We start from the raw sequence: 20,107 nt of genomic DNA on the forward strand, positions 1-20,107 counted from the left end.
CAGATGGACGAATAAGCCACAGATGGATGAATAGCAGACTGGAGAGACAGGCAAGAAACATGAAGTTTGGATTTTCTGACGTCCGTCAGAAAAATCTTCATGGACAGGGAATCTATGATTGTTCCCAAAAAACTAACCCTTGTACCTGGAACAAGGGAACTCTTTCCAAGATTCACTTTCCATCCGTGATAACGTAGAATAGACAACATCTTGGTATGAGATCTTGCTAATTGAAAAGATGGTGCTTGAACTAGTATGTCATCTAGATAAGGCACCACAACAATACCCTGGTACCTCACCACTGCTAGAAGAGCCCCTAAAACTTTTGTAAAAATTCTGGGAGCTATAGCAAGGCCAAAAGGAAGAGCAACAAACTGGAAATGTTTGTCCTGGAAGGCAAACCTTAGATACTGGTAATAATCCCTGTGAATAGGAACATATATGCGTCCTTCAGATCTATGGTCATCATGAACTGACCCTTTTGGACCAAAGGAAGAATAGAACGGATGGTCTCCTTCTTGAAAGACGGAACCCTGAGGAATTGATTGAGACACTTTAGGTCCAGAATGGGACAAAAAGTGCCCTCCTTCTTGGGAACTACAAATAGATTTGAATAGAATCCTAGACCCTGTTCCTCTAGAGGAACTGGAACAATCACTCCCAGGGATGACAGTTCCTTTACGCAGTTTAAGAAGGCCTCTCACTTTATCTAGTTCGCAGATAACCTTGACAGGTGGAACATGCCCCTGGGAGGACAAGATTTGAATCCTATTCTGTAACCATGGGATACTATATCTATGGCCCAAGGATCTGGAATATCGTGTATCCAAGCCTGACCCCCACTTGATCCACTACAGGATCAGGGGCGGCCCCTTCATGTTGATTTAGAATCAACGGAAGGCTTCTTAGCTTGCTTCCCCCTATTCCAAGGCTGACTGGACCTCCAAGAAGACTTGGATTGATCCGACTTGGAAGAGGAAGAGGACAACTTCTGTCCCTTAAAGTTATGAAAGGAATGAAAATTAGAATTCTGGCGATCCTTAGGTCTATTCTTTTTATCCTGAGGTAGGAAAGAACCCTTTCCACCTGAAATATCAGAAATAATTTCTGCCAGACCTGGTCCAAACAAGGTTTTACCCTATAAGGCAGAGATAAAAGCTTGGACTTGGATGTAACATCTGCAGACCAAGATGTTAACCAGAGAGCTCTGCGAGCTTAAACAGTAAAACCAGAAATATTAGCACCCAACCTAAGAACTTGCATGTTGGCATCACAAATAAAGGTATTGGCTAGCTTGAGAGCCTTGAGCCTGTCTTGGATCTCCTCTATAGTAGTCTCTTCTAGAATAAGATTAGATAAATCATTGCACCAATATGATGCTGCCCCCGCACTGTAGAAATACTAGCCACTGTAATCCCTGATGAATGTACATCTTCTTCAAAAAAGCCTCAAGCTTCTTATCCATGGGATCCTTGAAAGAACAATTATCTTCAACAGGAATAGTATTTCTCTTAGCCAGAGTAGAGATAGCTCCCTCTACCTTGGGCACCATGTGCCACGAATCACTAATAGCATTAGCAACAGGAAACATCTTTTTAAAAACAGGGGACAGGGAAAAGGGAATCCCTGGTTTATCCCATTCCTGAGTTATAATATCTGCCATACAGTCTGGAACTGGAAATACTTCCACAGATGAGGGTACAACATATACCATATTAAGCTTACTAGACCTCTTTGGATTCTCCACAACAGATTATTATTATTGGTTATTTGTAGAGCACCAACAGATTATGCAGCGCTAGCAGATGTGTCAGAGTAGCAAGAACCTCCTTCAAAAGAACTCAGTGTTCTAACTTAAATCTGAAATTAATCTACTCTGAATCTGCAGAATTTGTCACTACAGTATCAGAATCTGACAATTCCCCCTCAGAAGCCACTGAAGAATCATCCTCATCAAATTGAGACAAACTGACTAACGCAGCCTTAGCGGAGTCAGCCTTACTAACATCAATATGTTTAGATTTCCTCTTACGCTTACCAGAAACCTTTGGAAAGCTTATAAAGCTGCATAAACAGCAGAAGTAATCTGCGCAGCGATATCCCGAAAAAACACCCCCAGGAGGTTGAGCGTGACCGCAAGGCACTGCATGTAAAGCTTGGGAAGCTTGTGGGGAAAAGCTGAGGTGTAGCTAGGATAACACTATCCTGAGAGACAGGAGGCTCAGGGAGAGACATCTTATCTTTAAATGTTGAAGTTTTATTTAGACATGAAGAGCAAAACTGTACAGGAGGAATTATCTTTGTCTCCAAACACAATAAGCATTTTTCAAATGAATCAACTTCAGTATTAGCGTCCATAATTGGGTATCAGTTCCTAAAAAAAAATAATTAAATGCCAAATAAAGTTTATTTATATGAAGCAATAAAACATAAATAAGCACCTAAAACCCACAGCTCTGCTGAGGTCTTACCCCTCCAGAAGTTGCTCATTAGCACAGAAAACCAGACACACCCAGTAGCAAAATACTCCTCCTTGTAACCAGAACACCACAAATCCATTTGCCACTGTAGATAGAGGAAACTGCAGTCTCCACACTCACCACAGCCAACTTCGATCTGAACAAAGAAGCCGAAAACCGGAAGTGCCGAGGAGCGGTCATGTGACCACAATTAAAAAACTTTTTTTTTTAATTGCAACAAACAAAAACGGGGAGAAAAGCAACAGGAGCACAACAAAAGTGATTGGGCTAATAAACTAAGCTGAAAAAGCGATTGCAACAAGTAAGAAGTAAAACAAACACCTGTCATATTTTCCACAAGGATTTAACCCCTATAGTGCCGGTACCGTCAAACCTAGAAGGGAAAGCACTTACCTGTGATCCTACTCTGTCAGGCAGGAGCTGTTTTCTGAGGTGTGGCAACTTCACCATTTCTACCAGGGACCTTTAGAAAAGAAAGAACAGTGTAACCAACTCTTGCTTTCAATAATAGGAGTAGCAATAATGTTAGAAGTCTAAGCAAAGACCACCTCACCGTCTTCTAACTGCTAATAGCCACCATTACTCTTACTAAAGAGATTGACATGGACACAGCATAGCCCCAATGCTTGCTTGCAGGGAAAAGTACCCATTAAAAGGATTAAAATCTTTAGACACCATCTTCGCCATCCTCTCGTGATCAAGGCAAAGAGAATGACTGGGGGTTATAGGTAAGGGAACTGATACTTAACAGCTTTGCTGGGGTGCTCTTTGCCTCCTCCTGCTGGCCAGTAGTGAATATCCCACTAGTAATTAGTATGTTTTGTGGACTCTCCATGCCATAGGAAAGAAAAGGGTGCTAAACTCACCCTTTCTGTGCCGTTGCACAGCATTAAATTCAGCGGCTCCGGCAGCCCATGGCACATCGATCTCCTTCAATAAGGTGACGTTTGCACCTCTGAACCAACTGACAGTGTTCTGTATGCACGCACTGCTATTGGTCCAGAGGTGCAAGAGGCACCTCATTGGTAGATCATTGTGCCGTGGCCGGCCAGAGCCACTGAGTTTAGCGCTGTGCCACAGCACAGAAAGGGTGAGCTTGGCACCCTTTTTTATAAGGTTGATCAATGAAGCTCCCCTTGATTTTTAGTGATGGTAAATCCTAGCGTTTGTTAAACGCTTGGATTTACCATCACTTTAAATACTGGACACTTGGCAATACTACGGGTATCAGCAATTTGCAGCATTTTGCTTTTTGGCCTCTCTACTGGGCATGTGACAAAGCACAATTTTTACACACAAACAAGAGATGATGCTTCAATTTTAAACATACAAAGATGAAGCATGCACATTTTTTTAATCATTTTTACATAGCTTTCTTGAAGCAAATCAGAGGATTTGCACAGAGCATAGCTAAGTCTGTGGAAAATGGGATTAAGATGCTTAAAGGGATAGTCTAGTCAAAAATAACTTTCTAAATTTCTCCTATTATCAAAATGTCTTTGTTCTCTTTGTATCTTTATTTGAAAAGGCAAGAACGTAAGCTTAGGAATCGGCCCATTTTTGGTTCACTGTGAATGATAGAAGGGGAAAAGCGCGGACTCAAGTGTAGTATAAAAAGTTTATTTAAACAAATGACATATAACAAATTGAAAACCCATTTTTGGTTCAGCATCTGGGTAGTGCTTGCTGATTGGTGGCTAAATGTAGCTATACCCAGGTGCTGAACAAAAAATGGGCCCGGCTCCTAAGCTCCCCTTTTATTAATTATAACCTTCCTGACTGCTGTGCTTTGTGAGATGTAATACAACTAGAAAGAGGCTGTGAATCTGATCTGGTTTAATTTTGGCATAGAGCTGGGATGTGGTTCTTCTACAAGTGCCATGAGACTAATGTAAGATATTATTTGGACACATAAGTAGTAAAGTTGGACTACAAGGATGAGTCTGACCGACAATCAACACAGGGCTTATAGTTCTCAGGGTTGCTTCAGGGGATATGAATTTGACCTTAGAGCTTATGTGGATATCTAACTAGGATAAGGAGGCTACAGGGCCTAGTCTAATATAGGGCTCACGGGCATGCATCTGATCTAATGTGTCACTGGGCATGCATCTGATATAATGTGTCACTGGGCATGCATCTGATCTAATGTGTCACTGAGCATGCATCTGATCTAATGTGTCACTGGGCATGCATCTGATCTAATGTGTCACTGGGCATACATCTGATCTAATGTGTCACTAGGTATGCATCTGATCTAATGTATCACTAGGCATGTATCTCATCTAATGTGTCACTAAGCATGCATCTGATCTAATGTGTCACTAGGTATGCATCTGATCTAATGTGTCACTAGGCATGCATCTGATCTAATGTGTCACTAGGCATGCATCTGATTTAATGTGTCACTAGGCATGCATCTGATCCAATGTGTCACTGGGCATGCATCACATCTAATGTGTCACTAGGTATGCATCTGATCTAATGTGTCACTAAGTTTGTGTTTAATCGTTGTCACTGGGCATGCATCTGATCTAATGTGTCACTAGGCATGCATTTTATCTAATGTGTCACTAAGTATGCATCTCATCTAATGTGTCACTAGGCATGCATCTGATCTATTTTGTCACTAGGCATGCATCTGATCTAATGTGTCACTGGGCATGCATCTGATCTAATGTGTCACTGGGCATGCATCTGATCTAATGTGTCACTGGGCATGCATCTGATCTAACGTGTCACTGGGCATGCGTCTGATCTATCGTGTCACTGGGCATGCGTCTGATCTAACGTGTCACTGGGCATGCATCTGATCTAATGTGTCACTGGGCATGCATCTGATCTAATGTGTCACTGGGCATGCATCTGATCTAATGTGTCACTGGGCATGCATCTGATCTAATGTGTCACTGGGCATATAGCTGGAAAATATCACTATTATGAATATTCTTTTTATCAATTAATGTTTCTTTTCAAAGGACGTGATGTTTTAAAGTTAAGACATCACTTTTATGCCCATATACAACTATGTCATTATATTTCTAAATCAAAGTAAAAAAAAATCATCTACCTACCTCACCTCTGAAAAGAGATCAAGTTTAAGTACAAATGAAGCATAAAAAATCACTACAAACTGAAGCTTATTACTAGGTTCTATAGTTTTCAAGTGTGGCAGGATAGAAGTGCTCATCATTTTACAAAAGATCAGTTTTGAGTTTCCCATATTTAATTTTTACATAGAGGGTTGGTGACTAAACAAGATTGTATAATAAATGAAACATTGTATAATGTAACATGTAAAATTAGATTATAATCAGATTTTAGTTAAAAATTACATAGGAAATTAGTTACTATAAATTATTGTAACTGCAAATATTACTACAATTTTCAAAATGAGCTACAAAAGACACAGGGACCACACAAAAAATAAAAATAAATATAAAAATAAACATGGGGGGGGCAGATGTTGCCCAATGGCTGTGGTTTGAAATCAGCAATCAAAGGTTAAATTCATGAAGGGAAAAAAAAACAACTAGATAGCTTTGGACTAACTGATTAAATAAATTAGTGTATTTATGATGAATCCATTTAACTTATCATATAATATTAGTCATATTGGGTATCATATTTAGATTAAAATGTTGTTTTTATATGTTAAGTGTTATAATAAAAGGTAAAGAACATTAATTTGATACTGGAGACAGAATTATTCTCACAACCAATACCAGCTCACATATTCTTTTTTTATTTTTGCTTCCACAGAGTACAGCATCTCAGCGGCTGCCATTGCTATCTTTGGAATTGGTTTTATGACATTGGGTACAATCTGTACCCTGCTGTCTTTCAAGCAGAAGTTGGATTATCTGCTGAAGCCGGCCGGTCTATTCTACATATTTGCAGGTTAGTGAGTTTACAGATTTCAAATGGAATATTGACCCCTCTGTTAAATCTTCAATCAGGTCCTGTGCATTAGCCTCAAATAAGGTGTAATTTCATTGGTGACGACCCATTTTTGACTTGCATTAGCATATTATTTAACAATGATATAATTCCAATATGTCATAATGTAATTAAAAAAATATATAATTTATCTTTGCCTGATAACTTACTTAATTTCTTTCATGGTGGCAAGAGTCCACGATCCATTACTCCTAGCCACTAGGAGGAGGCAAAGATTCTGAAATTCCAAAAGCCCTTTAAACCGCTCCCGCCTTTCTGGAAACTAGTCTGATGTATAGGGGGGAGTTTATGCTGAAAAAATATAAATACAAAATAATTAATGCACAGAAACAGCCACCTGAAGGACTTTCCTACTAAAAGCTGCTTCAGAGGAAGCAAAAACATAAATATGGTATTATTTAGAAAAAGTATGTAAGGAAGACCAAGAAGTTTCAACTGATCAGGTAGAATGAGTAGTAATCCGTTTAGAAGGAGATTGACCCACCTCCAAGCAAGCTTTAAGCATCAATCAAGAGGCTAATGAAATGTCAGTAGCCACTTGGACAAAATTCTGGATATCTGAAAATTTGGCAATCTCCTTGTGAAACAAGACAGAAAGAGCAGAGATCAGGCCCTTTAAGGAACTAGCGGATAAACCCTTATCCAAACCATCCTGAATAAATTGAAGAATTACAGGAATTCTAAAAGAGTTCCTGCTGAACCCATGTTTCATACACAATAAAATAAAAGAGAAAGGGTAGGGAAAAGGGAGGCTAGTAAAGCCAAGTTAATAAATCTTTACCTAGGACTGTGTGGCAAAGCCCCGGTGTAGATAAAACCTTATATGAAGGTAAAAATAGCCAATGTGCAGACCCTTTAAATATTTAGATAATCAATTAGAAAAAGGGAGATACTACAGCAACCGCAATTAGATTGCTGTAATGTATAGACAGGGATTGCAGCACATATTTTTTTAAATATAATTTAAGTTCGCTTCGTAAATTCTAAAGCTCCGCTAAAATAGCGGTGTGTGTAGATATATACTCACTCCCCACATTCACAAGTGCCACCCAGCGCCGAAGTTGAATAAAAAGTTACCACTAAATTAAGGAACACATGAATCGATGAGTCAAGAAGCGTAAATGGATCAATGCACATGCACAGATTGGCTGTGCTGTTTTATTTTAGTACACACAGTGTAAACCAGAAAAGCAAACAAAGTTTAACTAATTAGGATTGACAACACCTCCACTAGAGGGTGGTTACGATTAAACGTAAAATCCGCCACCATAGTGATCATTGAGGATCTATGTCAACACAACACATGTATACAGATGAATAAAGAGGAATTCACACGAAAAATATATTGTAAGATGAAGCATGTAATGCTTAAGTCATGTGCACTATACCTGAATTTGGCCAAATTGTGCAAAGAAAAATCCTCAAAAATAATTTCTAGTGGATGACAGTGTAGTCTGTAGGGGGCTAAAAGAAACAACACCTGTAACAGCGGGCACCACCAACTATATGAGAGGTATCAGGTGTCATGTTAATACATGTCAGGATCTATGTTTCTTGAACCCAGTATATACAGACTAACCGTTTGAAACTTAATAGCATTAAGCAATATACAATATACATGTATTAGTTAAACAGTATAAATTCAGACCAGTGGAAGTTATGGGGATAGTATGTAGCAACTCCAGTATTCAGCGGGCACCACCAATAGTAAAGGTATCCGGTGTCATGAATAGTATCAATTCTGGATCTATGTTAAAACTACCCCGTTATAACTATTTTCCGTCTGTTACAATTGTATAGAAGATGCAAAGGATTTAAAGAGCATTACAACTCATTATAACTGATATACACCAGTATCTGAATATCAAGAGCAAACATGTACACAGATTGTGATAAGAATAATATAAATGGAACACCCTTTTCAGGGCTTAAGCATGTCCCATAAGGAGGAACTGTGTATACAGATGGTACATTGTTACACCTTCGGATATCCAGGTGATTTGAGCTGAAAAGTCAGATGGTAAATGCTCAGTTAGTTATACAACCGTATCTTTGCTTTCTGAAGGAGAGTTCCAAAAAGTTTCCGTGTGTAGATAGATTCCAAATCAAAAACAAACGTGCTACATCCTAGCACAGCGTGGACGCCACAGCGATCTGTCCTTCGTGCATGTCCGTCTACACTTCTTACGTCACTGCCGACGTACGTTTCACCCCCCACGTGACATCCAAAGAGCACAGGGGTTTCCTCAGGGCAAAAGCGGATGCTGGATTCTTTTGCAGCCGCAATATATACCTCCTTCAAAAGGCTTATTGGAGGATGTCTGAAGACAGTAGTAGCCAATGAAAAGTATTTACTGAGCCGCAGCCCATTCGTATTGATCAAAGAGGATTTGGTGAATATATATACACAGTGAAAAGTATTAGGTTATATAAAACAACTCTAAAGAACAAACTTTAAGAGAAAGATTATTGCAGTGTATGCTAAAATAAAACCTTATTTATCCATGTTAATAAGCACATGAATAAAGGCTTTACACGCATACTTTTAGTCCGTCGATTCATGTGTTTAAAAGGTTCCTATATGGTATGGAAGTAAAAACTAGATATATTAGTTGATTCTTATAAAGAAGGTGATAGAATATTGAATTATGCCACAAAGATTATATATTTTACGAATGATTAAATTGACGAAATCTTTCACTTGCTTTAAAAACAGATTTTGTTAATCATTCTAATGTGAAGAGGCAGATTGAAAAGGAACCCTAATCTATATATGTTACATACTTGATTTATAGGGATTTAAAAATAAATTTTGTCCTTTTTATTTGAGGAAATTGTTGGGGAAAAACCCTCTCTGGTACCCAGGAGGGCTCCAAATCTCAAGGACAAACTAGTCAAGAGTCATTTTATTAAAAGCCCTAATGAGAAAAACTGGCTAGAAGAACAAAGAAAAATAAAAGGATGTTTTAAATGTGGACACTGTGTGTTCTGTAAATTTATTGTACGCACGAAAACATTCGCCACTGATTCTATCAGCTATCCCATAAAGCAATTTATTAATTGCAAGACAGAAAATGTAATTTATTTACTTTCTTGTTGCTGCCCGATTTTCTATGTGGGAAAAACAAGACGCATGCTGAAAGATAGGATCTCTGAGCACAGAGACGACATAAAAGCAGCAGAGGATGGGGAAATCAGAAGTGGAGTAGCTCTCCACTTTTTGAAATATCATAAATGCAATCCCCAAGACCTAAGAGTAACAGGCATTGAACACTGTTCCCTCCTTGGTAGAGGAGGTGACATTGATATTATACTACTTAGAAGGGAAACAGAATGGATCTATAAGTTACAGACCCTTATGCCCAAAGGGCTAAATGAAAAATTTGAATTTGCTGCTTTCCTCAAATAAAAAGGACAAAATTTATTTTTAAATCCCTATAAATCAAGTATGTAACATATATAGATTAGGGTTCCTTTTCAATCTGCCTCTTCACATTAGAATGATTAACAAAATCTGTTTTTAAAGCAAGTGAAAGATTTCGTCAATTTAATCATTCGTAAAATATATAATCTTTGTGGCATAATTCAATATTCTATCACCTTCTTTATAAGAATCAACTAATATATCTAGTTTTTACTTCCATACCATATAGGAACCTTTTAAACACATGAATCGACGGACTAAAAGTATGCGTGTAAAGCCTTTATTCATGTGCTTATTAACATGGATAAATAAGGTTTTATTTTAGCATACACTGCAATAATCTTTCTCTTAAAGTTTGTTCTTTAGAGTTGTTTTATATAACCTAATACTTTTCACTGTGTATATATATTCACCAAATCCTCTTTGATCAATACGAATGGGCTGCGGCTCAGTAAATACTTTTCATTGGCTACTACTGTCTTCAGACATCCTCCAATAAGCCTTTTGAAGGAGGTATATATTGCGGCTGCAAAAGAATCCAGCATCCGCTTTTGCCCTGAGGAAACCCCTGTGCTCTTTGGATGTCACGTGGGGGGTGAAACGTACGTCGGCAGTGACGTAAGAAGTGTAGACGGACATGCACGAAGGACAGATCGCTGTGGCGTCCACGCTGTGCTAGGATGTAGCACGTTTGTTTTTGATTTGGAATCTATCTACACACAGAAACTTTTTGGAACTCTCCTTCAGAAAGCAAAGATACGGTTGTATAACTAACTGAGCATTTACCATCTGACTTTTCAGCTCAAATCACCTGGATATCCGAAGGTGTAACAATGTACCATCTGTATACACAGTTCCTCCTTATGGGACATGCTTAAGCCCTGAAAAGGGTGTTCCATTTATATTATTCTTATCACAATCTGTGTACATGTTTGCTCTTGATATTCAGATACTGGTGTATATCAGTTATAATGAGTTGTAATGCTCTTTAAATCCTTTGCATCTTCTATACAATTGTAACAGACGGAAAATAGTTATAACGGGGTAGTTTTAACATAGATCCAGAATTGATACTATTCATGACACCGGATACCTTTACTATTGGTGGTGCCCGCTGAATACTGGAGTTGCTACATACTATCCCCATAACTTCCACTGGTCTGAATTTATACTGTTTAACTAATACATGTATATTGTATATTGCTTAATGCTATTAAGTTTCAAACGGTTAGTCTGTATATACTGGGTTCAAGAAACATAGATCCTGACATGTATTAACATGACACCTGATACCTCTCATATAGTTGGTGGTGCCCGCTGTTACAGGTGTTGTTTCTTTTAGCCCCCTACAGACTACACTGTCATCCACTAGAAATTATTTTTGAGGATTTTTCTTTGCACAATTTGGCCAAATTCAGGTATAGTGCACATGACTTAAGCATTACATGCTTCATCTTACAATATATTTTTCGTGTGAATTCCTCTTTATTCATCTGTATACATGTGTTGTGTTGACATAGATCCTCAATGATCACTATGGTGGCGGATTTTACGTTTAATCGTAACCACCCTCTAGTGGAGGTGTTGTCAATCCTAATTAGTTAAACTTTGTTTGCTTTTCTGGTTTACACTGTGTGTACTAAAATAAAACAGCACAGCCAATCTGTGCATGTGCATTGATCCATTTACGCTTCTTGACTCATCGATTCATGTGTTCCTTAATTTAGTGGTAACTTTTTATTCAACTTCGGCGCTGGGTGGCACTTGTGAATGTGGGGAGTGAGTATATATCTACACACACCGCTATTTTAGCGGAGCTTTAGAATTTACGAAGCGAACTTAAATTATATTTAAAAAAATATGTGCTGCAATCCCTGTCTATACATTACAGCAATCTAATTGCGGTTGCTGTAGTATCTCCCTTTTTCTAATTGATTATCCCAATAAAATAAAAGCTTTCCAAACCTTGTGATAAATCTTACTTGTCACAGGTTTACGGGCCTGAACTAATGTTTTAATGACAGAATCAGAAAAACCTCTCTGTTTTAAAATTAAGTGTTTAATCTCCAAGCCAAATCTGCAAACAAAGTCCTGCAAGGCCAAACTGGAGAAATCAGGATTACTGATACCACCTCCTGCTTGATTCTGACTATTACCTATGGTAATAGAACAAGAGTTGGATAAATATAAGTCAGATAAAAAAGCCAAGGAAGTACTAGAGCACCCACAAACTCCAGATCCCTGGACCTCGCAAAATATCTGGGGAGCTTTTTGTTCAAATGAGAAGTCATCAGATCCACTTCCAGAGGACCCCAAATGTCGATAATCTGACTGAAGACTTCCAATTGAAGAGGCCATTGCCCTGGGTGAAAGGATAGATGACTGATAAACGTCTGCTTCCCAATTGCTCACCCCTGGAATATGTACTGCAGAAATTATACATGAATTGCTCTCTGCCCAAGTCAGAATTCAGAAAACCTCCCTCATTGCCAGGGAACTGTGAGTTCCCCCTTGATGATTGATGTAAGCCACTGATGTGAAATTGTCTGACTGGAAACGCAGATAAGTCTCACTTTTCAGGAATGGCCAAAACTGAAAATAGGCAACTTTGCCTCCCAAAGTAACCATACACGCTCTGCTCTCTGGGACCACCAGACTGCACCCGAATATGGGAGACTTGCATCTGTCGAGATCACAGTCCAATTGGGATGGACAAAAGATGCCCCCAGAACAATGGACCAATGATTATCCACCAGGAAAGGGATTGTCTTGCTTCGGCATCCAAAATAATCTGAGTAAACTGAATGTAATCCCTGCACCATTAACAAAGCATACAAAGCTGAATAGGTCTCATGTGAAACTGAGCAAATGGTATAACATCTGAGGCTTTTATTATCAGACCTTAAACTTTATTTACAAACAGCTACAGGAGAAGGGACTGACTGAAGATTTACACAAGCTGAGAGTAAGTTCAGCCTTCTCTATTCTGTCAAGGAAAGTCTCATGGAGACTGAATCGATTATCATACCCAGAAAAGTAACCCTGGGCTGAGAAAAAGAGAACTTCTTGGAAAATTTACTTTCCAGCCATGCTCTTGAAGAAACAACAAAAGTCTGTTGGTATGAGATACTGCACCAGAATATTGTCCAGGTAAGGAACCACCAAAACACCCATAACTCTTATCACTAATAAGAGAGACCCCAGAACCTTCATAAAAATTCTGAGACAAAATGCTTGTCTAGGAATCCAAACCTTAGAAAATGATAATGATCAATGTGACTAGGGATATGAAGATAAGCATCCTTCAGATCAATAAGGGAAATTAACTGTCCTCTTTAAACAAGAGAAAGAGTTGTCCGCATAGTCTCCTCTTTGAACAAGAGGAAGAATTTTCCATTTTGAAAGAAGGAACCCTGAGAAACTTGTTTAAAGTTTTCAAATTCAGAGCATGTCTAAGTTCCTTTTTTTGGGGGAAAAATAAAGAAGTTGGAATAAAAACCCTGACCTTGTTCCAATTCCGGAACTGGAACTATAACTCCTATAGATTCTAGATCTAAAATCAACTGGAAAAGGCTACTAACTTTACAGGATTCTTTGGAACATGAGACAGAATAAACCTTCCCCTGGGAGGTCTTGATCTGAAACCTATTATGTATTCTTGGGAAATAATTCCCCTGAAAAAGGCATAATCTGCCCCCCTACCAGAAGATCCAGATGGGGAACCACATGCTGGTAGTGGAAACAGGCTTCTTGGACTGTTCAGACCTGTTCCAAATATGGGTTGGCTTCCAGGAAAAACTGGAAAAACCTTGCTTCTGGGAAGAAGAGGCAGAGGAGGACTTTTGGTTCTTAGATTGATAAAAGGAAGGAAAATGGATAGAAGTCCTAGAATTACCCTTAGACTTCTTATCCAGAGGGAGAAAAGCTAATTTCCTCCAGTCACTATAGAAATAATTTCATCCAGACCAGACCCAAACAACACCTCCCCTTAAAAATAAAAAAAAGAAGTGTGGATTTAGAAACCATATCAGCAGACCATGATTTCAACCACAAGGCCCTCCTAGACAAAACTGCTAGTGCCATATTCTTAGGATTTATCTTAATAATATCAACAACCACAAATGAAAGCATTAGCTGTCTTCAGGAGTTTTAATTGATTAGAAAACTCTTCAGCAGCAGATTCCTCAGAAAGCTACTCAGATAAACCCTCACACCAAAGGGTAGAAGCCACAGCAACACAAGCAATACTAATTGCTGACCTAAAAAGAAAAACTGCTTGCTGAAAAGCCATTCTATAAATAGACTCTAATTTCCTATCCATAGAGTCTATCACTGAGGTACTATAATCAAGAGGAATAGTAGTACATTTAGCTAAAGTAGAAATAGCCCTATTCACTTTAGGTATAGTTTCCAAAATCTCAAAAATTAGAAGCAGGCAAAGGAAACATATTTTTAAATCTCTGAACAGGATTAAAAGGGATGCCATCGATAGCATTAAAAACTGGAAATACCTCAAGAGAGGGTTTAAAAATTAGAATCATGAACTCCTAAAGTATATAACACGTCTCTTAATCATCTGAAAACAGTTTGCCCTCAGATGATAAATCAGAAGAAGCAGTACCTGGCATGCTTAAAAGCTAGTAGAGGGATTATCAGAAACCACCTTTTTACTCTTACTTGGAGGGGACGTGGCCGCCAACATCTCAGATATAGTAGAGCGTACAAAATCTTTAAATCCAGAAGCAAAATCTGAAGAACTCCCCTGTGCAGAACAAACTAAGGGAGGACAGATACCTTTTGAAGCAAGAGCAGAATTAGACTGATCAGAATGCATAAGATGATCCGTACATGATTTGCAAAGCTGAGTAGGGGGGTATAGGATGAGCAATAACCCAATGGCAGGCCGATCAGACAGATAAACCTCTTACAATGATCTGGAAGTTTCTCCTTGTGTCCTGAGATTCTATCCATTATGTCTAAGAAGGCAGAGGGCTTCTAGCATTGTAGGTGTCAATCAAGTTTCTTTTGCTTTTAAATATTGTGCAATCTGTTTTGTTGTCCCAAAATACTAAGCGTGTGAAAAACAAAGCATGCTAAAAAAAACAGCATGTATACGTCATTAACACGCAAAAAACTGCCGCGCTGATGTGTGAAAATGATGCGAGCAAACAAAACGATGCATGAAAAAATTTACACATTCGAATAAACCGACGCATGAAAAAATAAATACTTAATCCACGTTAAGGTCTATTATGGGGTGAAAAGAAGCTACTTAAAAACCCATGCCTAAAATGTCTGACATAATAATTTCCAGGCTATGATATACCCATAAATAAGTACCTACTAATAGCCTACAGGCTAAGCAGTTGCCAACAACAACCCCCACACTTACCTTATAGGCACCCATACTACTGGATTTACCATAAGCGGAAAGAATTGCTTTCAGCAGATAGCCAATCAACTGCTGTACACGTGACAGCAGAAGATCTATACATATATATATATTTATATATATGGGGGCCGATTTATGAAAGTGCGAGCGGACATGATACAATGTAGCATATCATGTCCGCCGCACATCGATAAATGCCGACAGCATACGCTGTCGACATTTATCATTGCACAAGCAGTTCTTGTGAAATGCTTGTGCAATGCCGCCACCTGCAGATTTGTGGCCGCTAGCAGGGGGTGTCAATCATCCCGATCGCATAGGATCAGGCGGATTGATGTCCGCAGCCTCAGAGCATCCCTCTGTCCAAACTATAGCTCTCTGAGGGGAAATTGGGCCTCAAATAAGCCTGAGAATCTGTCTCACAAACACCTTGAGCACCTTCCTTCTTCACTTTCCTCCTGCAACGGCAAAGACAAAACTAGTTTCCAGTAAAGTTAGGGAGGGGTTTAAAGGGCTCTTGGAATTTTGGGATCTTTGCCTCCTCCTAGTGGTCAGGAGTATATTTCTCAGGAGTAATGGATTGTGGATTCTCACCACTTTATGGAAGAAATCAATTAATACTTACACAATTTCAATTTAGCAACCGGTTATTAACAAAGCAGGTGCCACTGTAGACTGAGGTCACTGCAATGCTGAAAGTATTTCTACAATTTCAAATAACCACAGCACCTAGTCATTATTAAAAGTAAATTCTTTATTGGAACATGTTAAAAATCATGCAACATTTTCCAATAAAGAATTGACTTTTAAGAAATGTTAGGTGCTGTGGACATTTGATATTGTGGACTTACTGATAAATCAATAACACAAAGTATTGTCTTATATTCTGAATCAGTGGATGTGTAGTATAGTGTACTTACAAAGAAGGATTCTGAATCTAAGAAAGTATAGTAATTTCTGTGTTTATGCTTTTTAAGAGCCATAGAATAACAAGATCGAGTATGCTATGAAACCCAATATTTTTCTTTCATGATTGAGATAGAGCATGCAATTGTAAGTGACTTTCTAATGTAATTTAAGCTTATAGGAGCTGGCCCATTTTTAGTTCAGCACCCTGGGTAGTGCTTGCCGATTGGTTGCTACAATTAGCCACCAAGCACTACCCAGGTGCTAAACCAAAATTGGGCTGGCTCTTAACTTATATTGCTGCTTTTTCAAATCAAGATACCAAGAGAAAAAAAATTGATAATAGGAGTAAATTAGAAAGTTGCTTATAATTGCATGTTCTATCTGAATGATGAAAGAAAAAAAATTGTGTTTCATATCCCTTTAAAGGAACACAAAGCTGATCCAATTAAAACCTATAATCTATTAAAACATATACTTATTTTTCAGATACTGTAAGACAAAAATGAAATTGAATACAAAAGTTTGTACAAACAAAACCCTTTACCCTAACTTATCTCTACTTACTCCTCCTTCTCCCCACTGATCCACAGCTCAAACTTCTCTATGCTCAAGTCTTAATACTTGAGCGGGGGGAGGTGCTTGGAGACTGGAAGAAGAAAGATTGAAGTAAGTGAAGCTATGGGGGCTGTTTGTGTGTGAGCCTTCGGGCTCCTTAACTCATCTGCCACCTCTGAGGTGGTGGACAGCAATCATCCTGATCAGATACGATCGAGATAACTGACACCCCCTGTTAGCAGTTGATTGGCTGTGTATGTGCAGGGGGGGGGCAGCATTGCACAAGCAATACAATACATTTTTGATAATATCTCTGTGTCCCAGTCAAGGAGGAACAGACCAGTGTTTCATTAGCATTACTGAAAATACACAGTAGGTCAGTAGCAAATAAACGGAAGAATGAGGTATACAAGTGAGCGAAATGCTCCCAGGTGCAATGTTCCAATACCTTTGTGACATTATTTTTCTTCCCCTAGGACTGTGCATTATGATCTCTGCAGAAGTCATCAGGCAATCTGTGCAGAGGATGATAGACAGTGAGGATACCTTGTGGATAAACTACTATTATTCCTGGTCTTTTGCCTGTGCCTGTTCAGCTTTCGCCATTCTTTTCATCTGTGGAATTGCCTTGGTGCTCATATCCTTGCCTCGCATGCCCAGAAACCCATGGGAAACCTGTATGGATGCAGAACCGGAAATGTGAGGAGTGTATGAGTGATATCCTATGACAAATTAATTATGTGATCAGGACAAGAATTGGACTACAGCTTCTTACACATTTTTTTATGTTTACCCTTTTTTTCTTTTCAAAACCATGGATGGTTATGATCACATACATAGAAATTCATGGAAATAAGCAGTTATTGTCAGATAGTGCTTAACTTTTAGAATACACAATCTCTCACAAAACTGTACAGCTTACAAAAGGACAGTTCAGGAATATGAAATGACACCTGAGCTTTACTTAAATTTCTCGATTCAGATATAGCATTGAATTTGAAAAATAAGCTTTCCAGTTTACTTCTATTACCAACTGTGCACAATCTTTATTTACAGAATTTCTGACACATGTTCCTACTGAGCACGTGCAAGAGGTCACAGTGCTGATGTCTGTAACAAGACACAGGGGCAGGGACATGGAAGGACATTTTGAAATTGGTCACAAAACCCCCCCAAATTCTTCTGCTCATTTGAAGTAGTCACTATTGCATTGTCTTTTTTTTATGAATGTGTTTATTATGCAATTCTATATTTTATGGTCATTAAAAAAAAAAATACTGGATTTGAAAATCTTTTCAAGTGTTATCAGTAAGTCAGTAGCAAGGGATACTATTGACATTTCTTGCCTGTTACATACAATCATTATGCATATTCAAAATATATACACCTTCCATAAAGTACATTATTAATGGATGCTTTGTTAAGAACCAAGTATCTATGTGTCGCTTTATTCAGAATCTGGTAAAATGCAATGTTAAAAATTATAGATGCTAAAGAAAGATATTTATTTCAGTTTATAATCTCAAGTGTTGTAAATTGTATGGAAACTATGGATTGCAAGGGAGGTTTGGAAGGGGGGAGCTGGTTTATGTTTTATGTAATCACTTGATGTCTTTAAACGTTAAAAAATATAGAACTAGACAAATTGTCCATTATGTCTTTCATTTTGATGGTAATATCAGTGTGGTCAAGACTATAATAAAATAAAAAAATGTTGTTGGTTATAAAAAAAAAACAGGAACAAATTATGTTCACAACTTTGTTTCCTATGAGGCACAGTGCACCAGCATTTGTTAATATGGGTGGAATAAGTTGCATTGAATCCAAAAGTATGTTATTCATCACAAGAGTCCATGGGGGAATATTTCCCTCCTGACCACTTGGAGGACGAAAAAGATACCCAGCACATAAAAGCTTTGAATCCCTCCAACTTTCTATGATCCTCAGCTACACATATAGCCTATTAGATGAGGAAAAATAAGAAATGCAGGAAAGATAAAGTGGGGTAAAGAAGTGCAAAAACATAATTTATGATTAACTGATAAATTAATTTCTTTCATGGTGGTGAGAGTCCATGAGCCATTACTCCTGGGATTCAACTCCTGGCCACTAGAAGGAAGCACAGATTCCTAAAATGCCAAGAGTACTTTATCCATCCCACTTCTCTGGTATGCCAGTCTTGCGTATAGCCAAGCAAGGAGAAGTAGAAAGGTAAGAAAGGACAAAACCGCCAAAAAAAATATATGTACATTTTTATAAATATGGGCAGGTCTCGTAGACTCTCACCACCATGAAAGAAATTAAATTTATCAGGTAAGTATAAATGATGTTTTCTTTCATAAGGTTGTGAGAGTCTACAATCCATTAATTCTGGGAATTAATGCCCAAGCTGTGGAGTCCACAAGTAAGTTGGGTGGGAAATATTTTTTTTGAAAGGCTTCAAATCCCTCACACTTTGCCATGATCCTCAGCCACACATATAGCCAAGAAAATGAGGGGGAAAAAGAAAAGCAGAAAAAAATAAAGTGTGGCAAAAAAGTGTAGACACTATAGACCTAAGGTGTAGACACTGCTGCCTGGAGGACTTTTCTACCCAAAACAGCTTCTGAAGAAGTGTTAGGATTTAGTAAAGGTAGGTAAAAAGAACTTACCTGCTAAACTCATTTCTTTAATGGTGGCGAGAGTCCACAAGCTTGTTACTTATGGGATATACATTCCTACCAGGAGGAGGAAGTTTCCCAAACCTCAAATGCCTATAAATACGCCTCCCACCTCACTCATACCTCAGTTTAATGTATAGCCAAGTTGGTGAGGTATAAAGAAGCAAAAAAGGAGGAGCAGGAAAAAAGATGTGCTTTAATCAAAAAAATCATAACCTCAAAAAAATGGGTGGGCCTCATGGACTCTCGCCACCATGAAAGAAATTAATTTATCAGGTAATTTCTTACATAAATTATGTTTTCTTTCATATAGGTGGCGAGAGTCCACAAGCTTGTTACTAATGGGATATAATACCCAAGATGTGGAAGTCCAAACCAGTACTGAAACGAAAATCAGCAGAGGTAATGGTATATATATAAGAGTATATCGGCGATCTGAAAAGGGAGGTAAGAGATGAATCTCTACGACCGATAACAGAGAACCTATGAAATAGACCCCTTAGAAGGAGATCATTGAATTCAAAAAGGCAATACTCTCCTCACATCCCTCTAACATTCACTGCACGCTGAGAGGAAAACCGGGCTCCAACCTGCTGCGGAGCGCATATCAACGTAGAATCTAGCACAAACTTACTTCACCACCTCCATAGGAGGCAAAGTTTGTAAAACTGATTTGTGGGTGTGGTGAGGGGTGTATTTGTAGGCATTTTGAGGTTTGGGAAACTTT

The 20,107-nt window shown here is 38.4% G+C and overlaps 1 protein-coding gene across 1 annotated transcript in view; it reads left to right on the top strand.

The window, feature by feature from the left end:
* CACNG1 (calcium voltage-gated channel auxiliary subunit gamma 1) overlaps nucleotides 1–18,370 on the top strand; it is a 132,791-nt gene extending 114,421 nt beyond the window's left edge. The window contains exons 3-4 of the mRNA XM_053707883.1: nucleotides 6,243–6,380; nucleotides 17,197–18,370. Coding sequence (XP_053563858.1) covers nucleotides 6,243–6,380; nucleotides 17,197–17,423 — 365 coding nt within the window. The 3' untranslated portion in view covers nucleotides 17,424–18,370. The remainder of the gene's footprint in view (nucleotides 1–6,242; nucleotides 6,381–17,196) is intronic.
* The last annotated feature ends 1,737 nt before the right edge of the window (nucleotides 18,371–20,107 follow it).

The sequence above is a fragment of the Bombina bombina genome, chromosome 1 (assembly GCF_027579735.1).
Source record: "Bombina bombina isolate aBomBom1 chromosome 1, aBomBom1.pri, whole genome shotgun sequence".
In the NCBI taxonomy this organism is placed as follows: domain Eukaryota; kingdom Metazoa; phylum Chordata; class Amphibia; order Anura; family Bombinatoridae; genus Bombina; species Bombina bombina.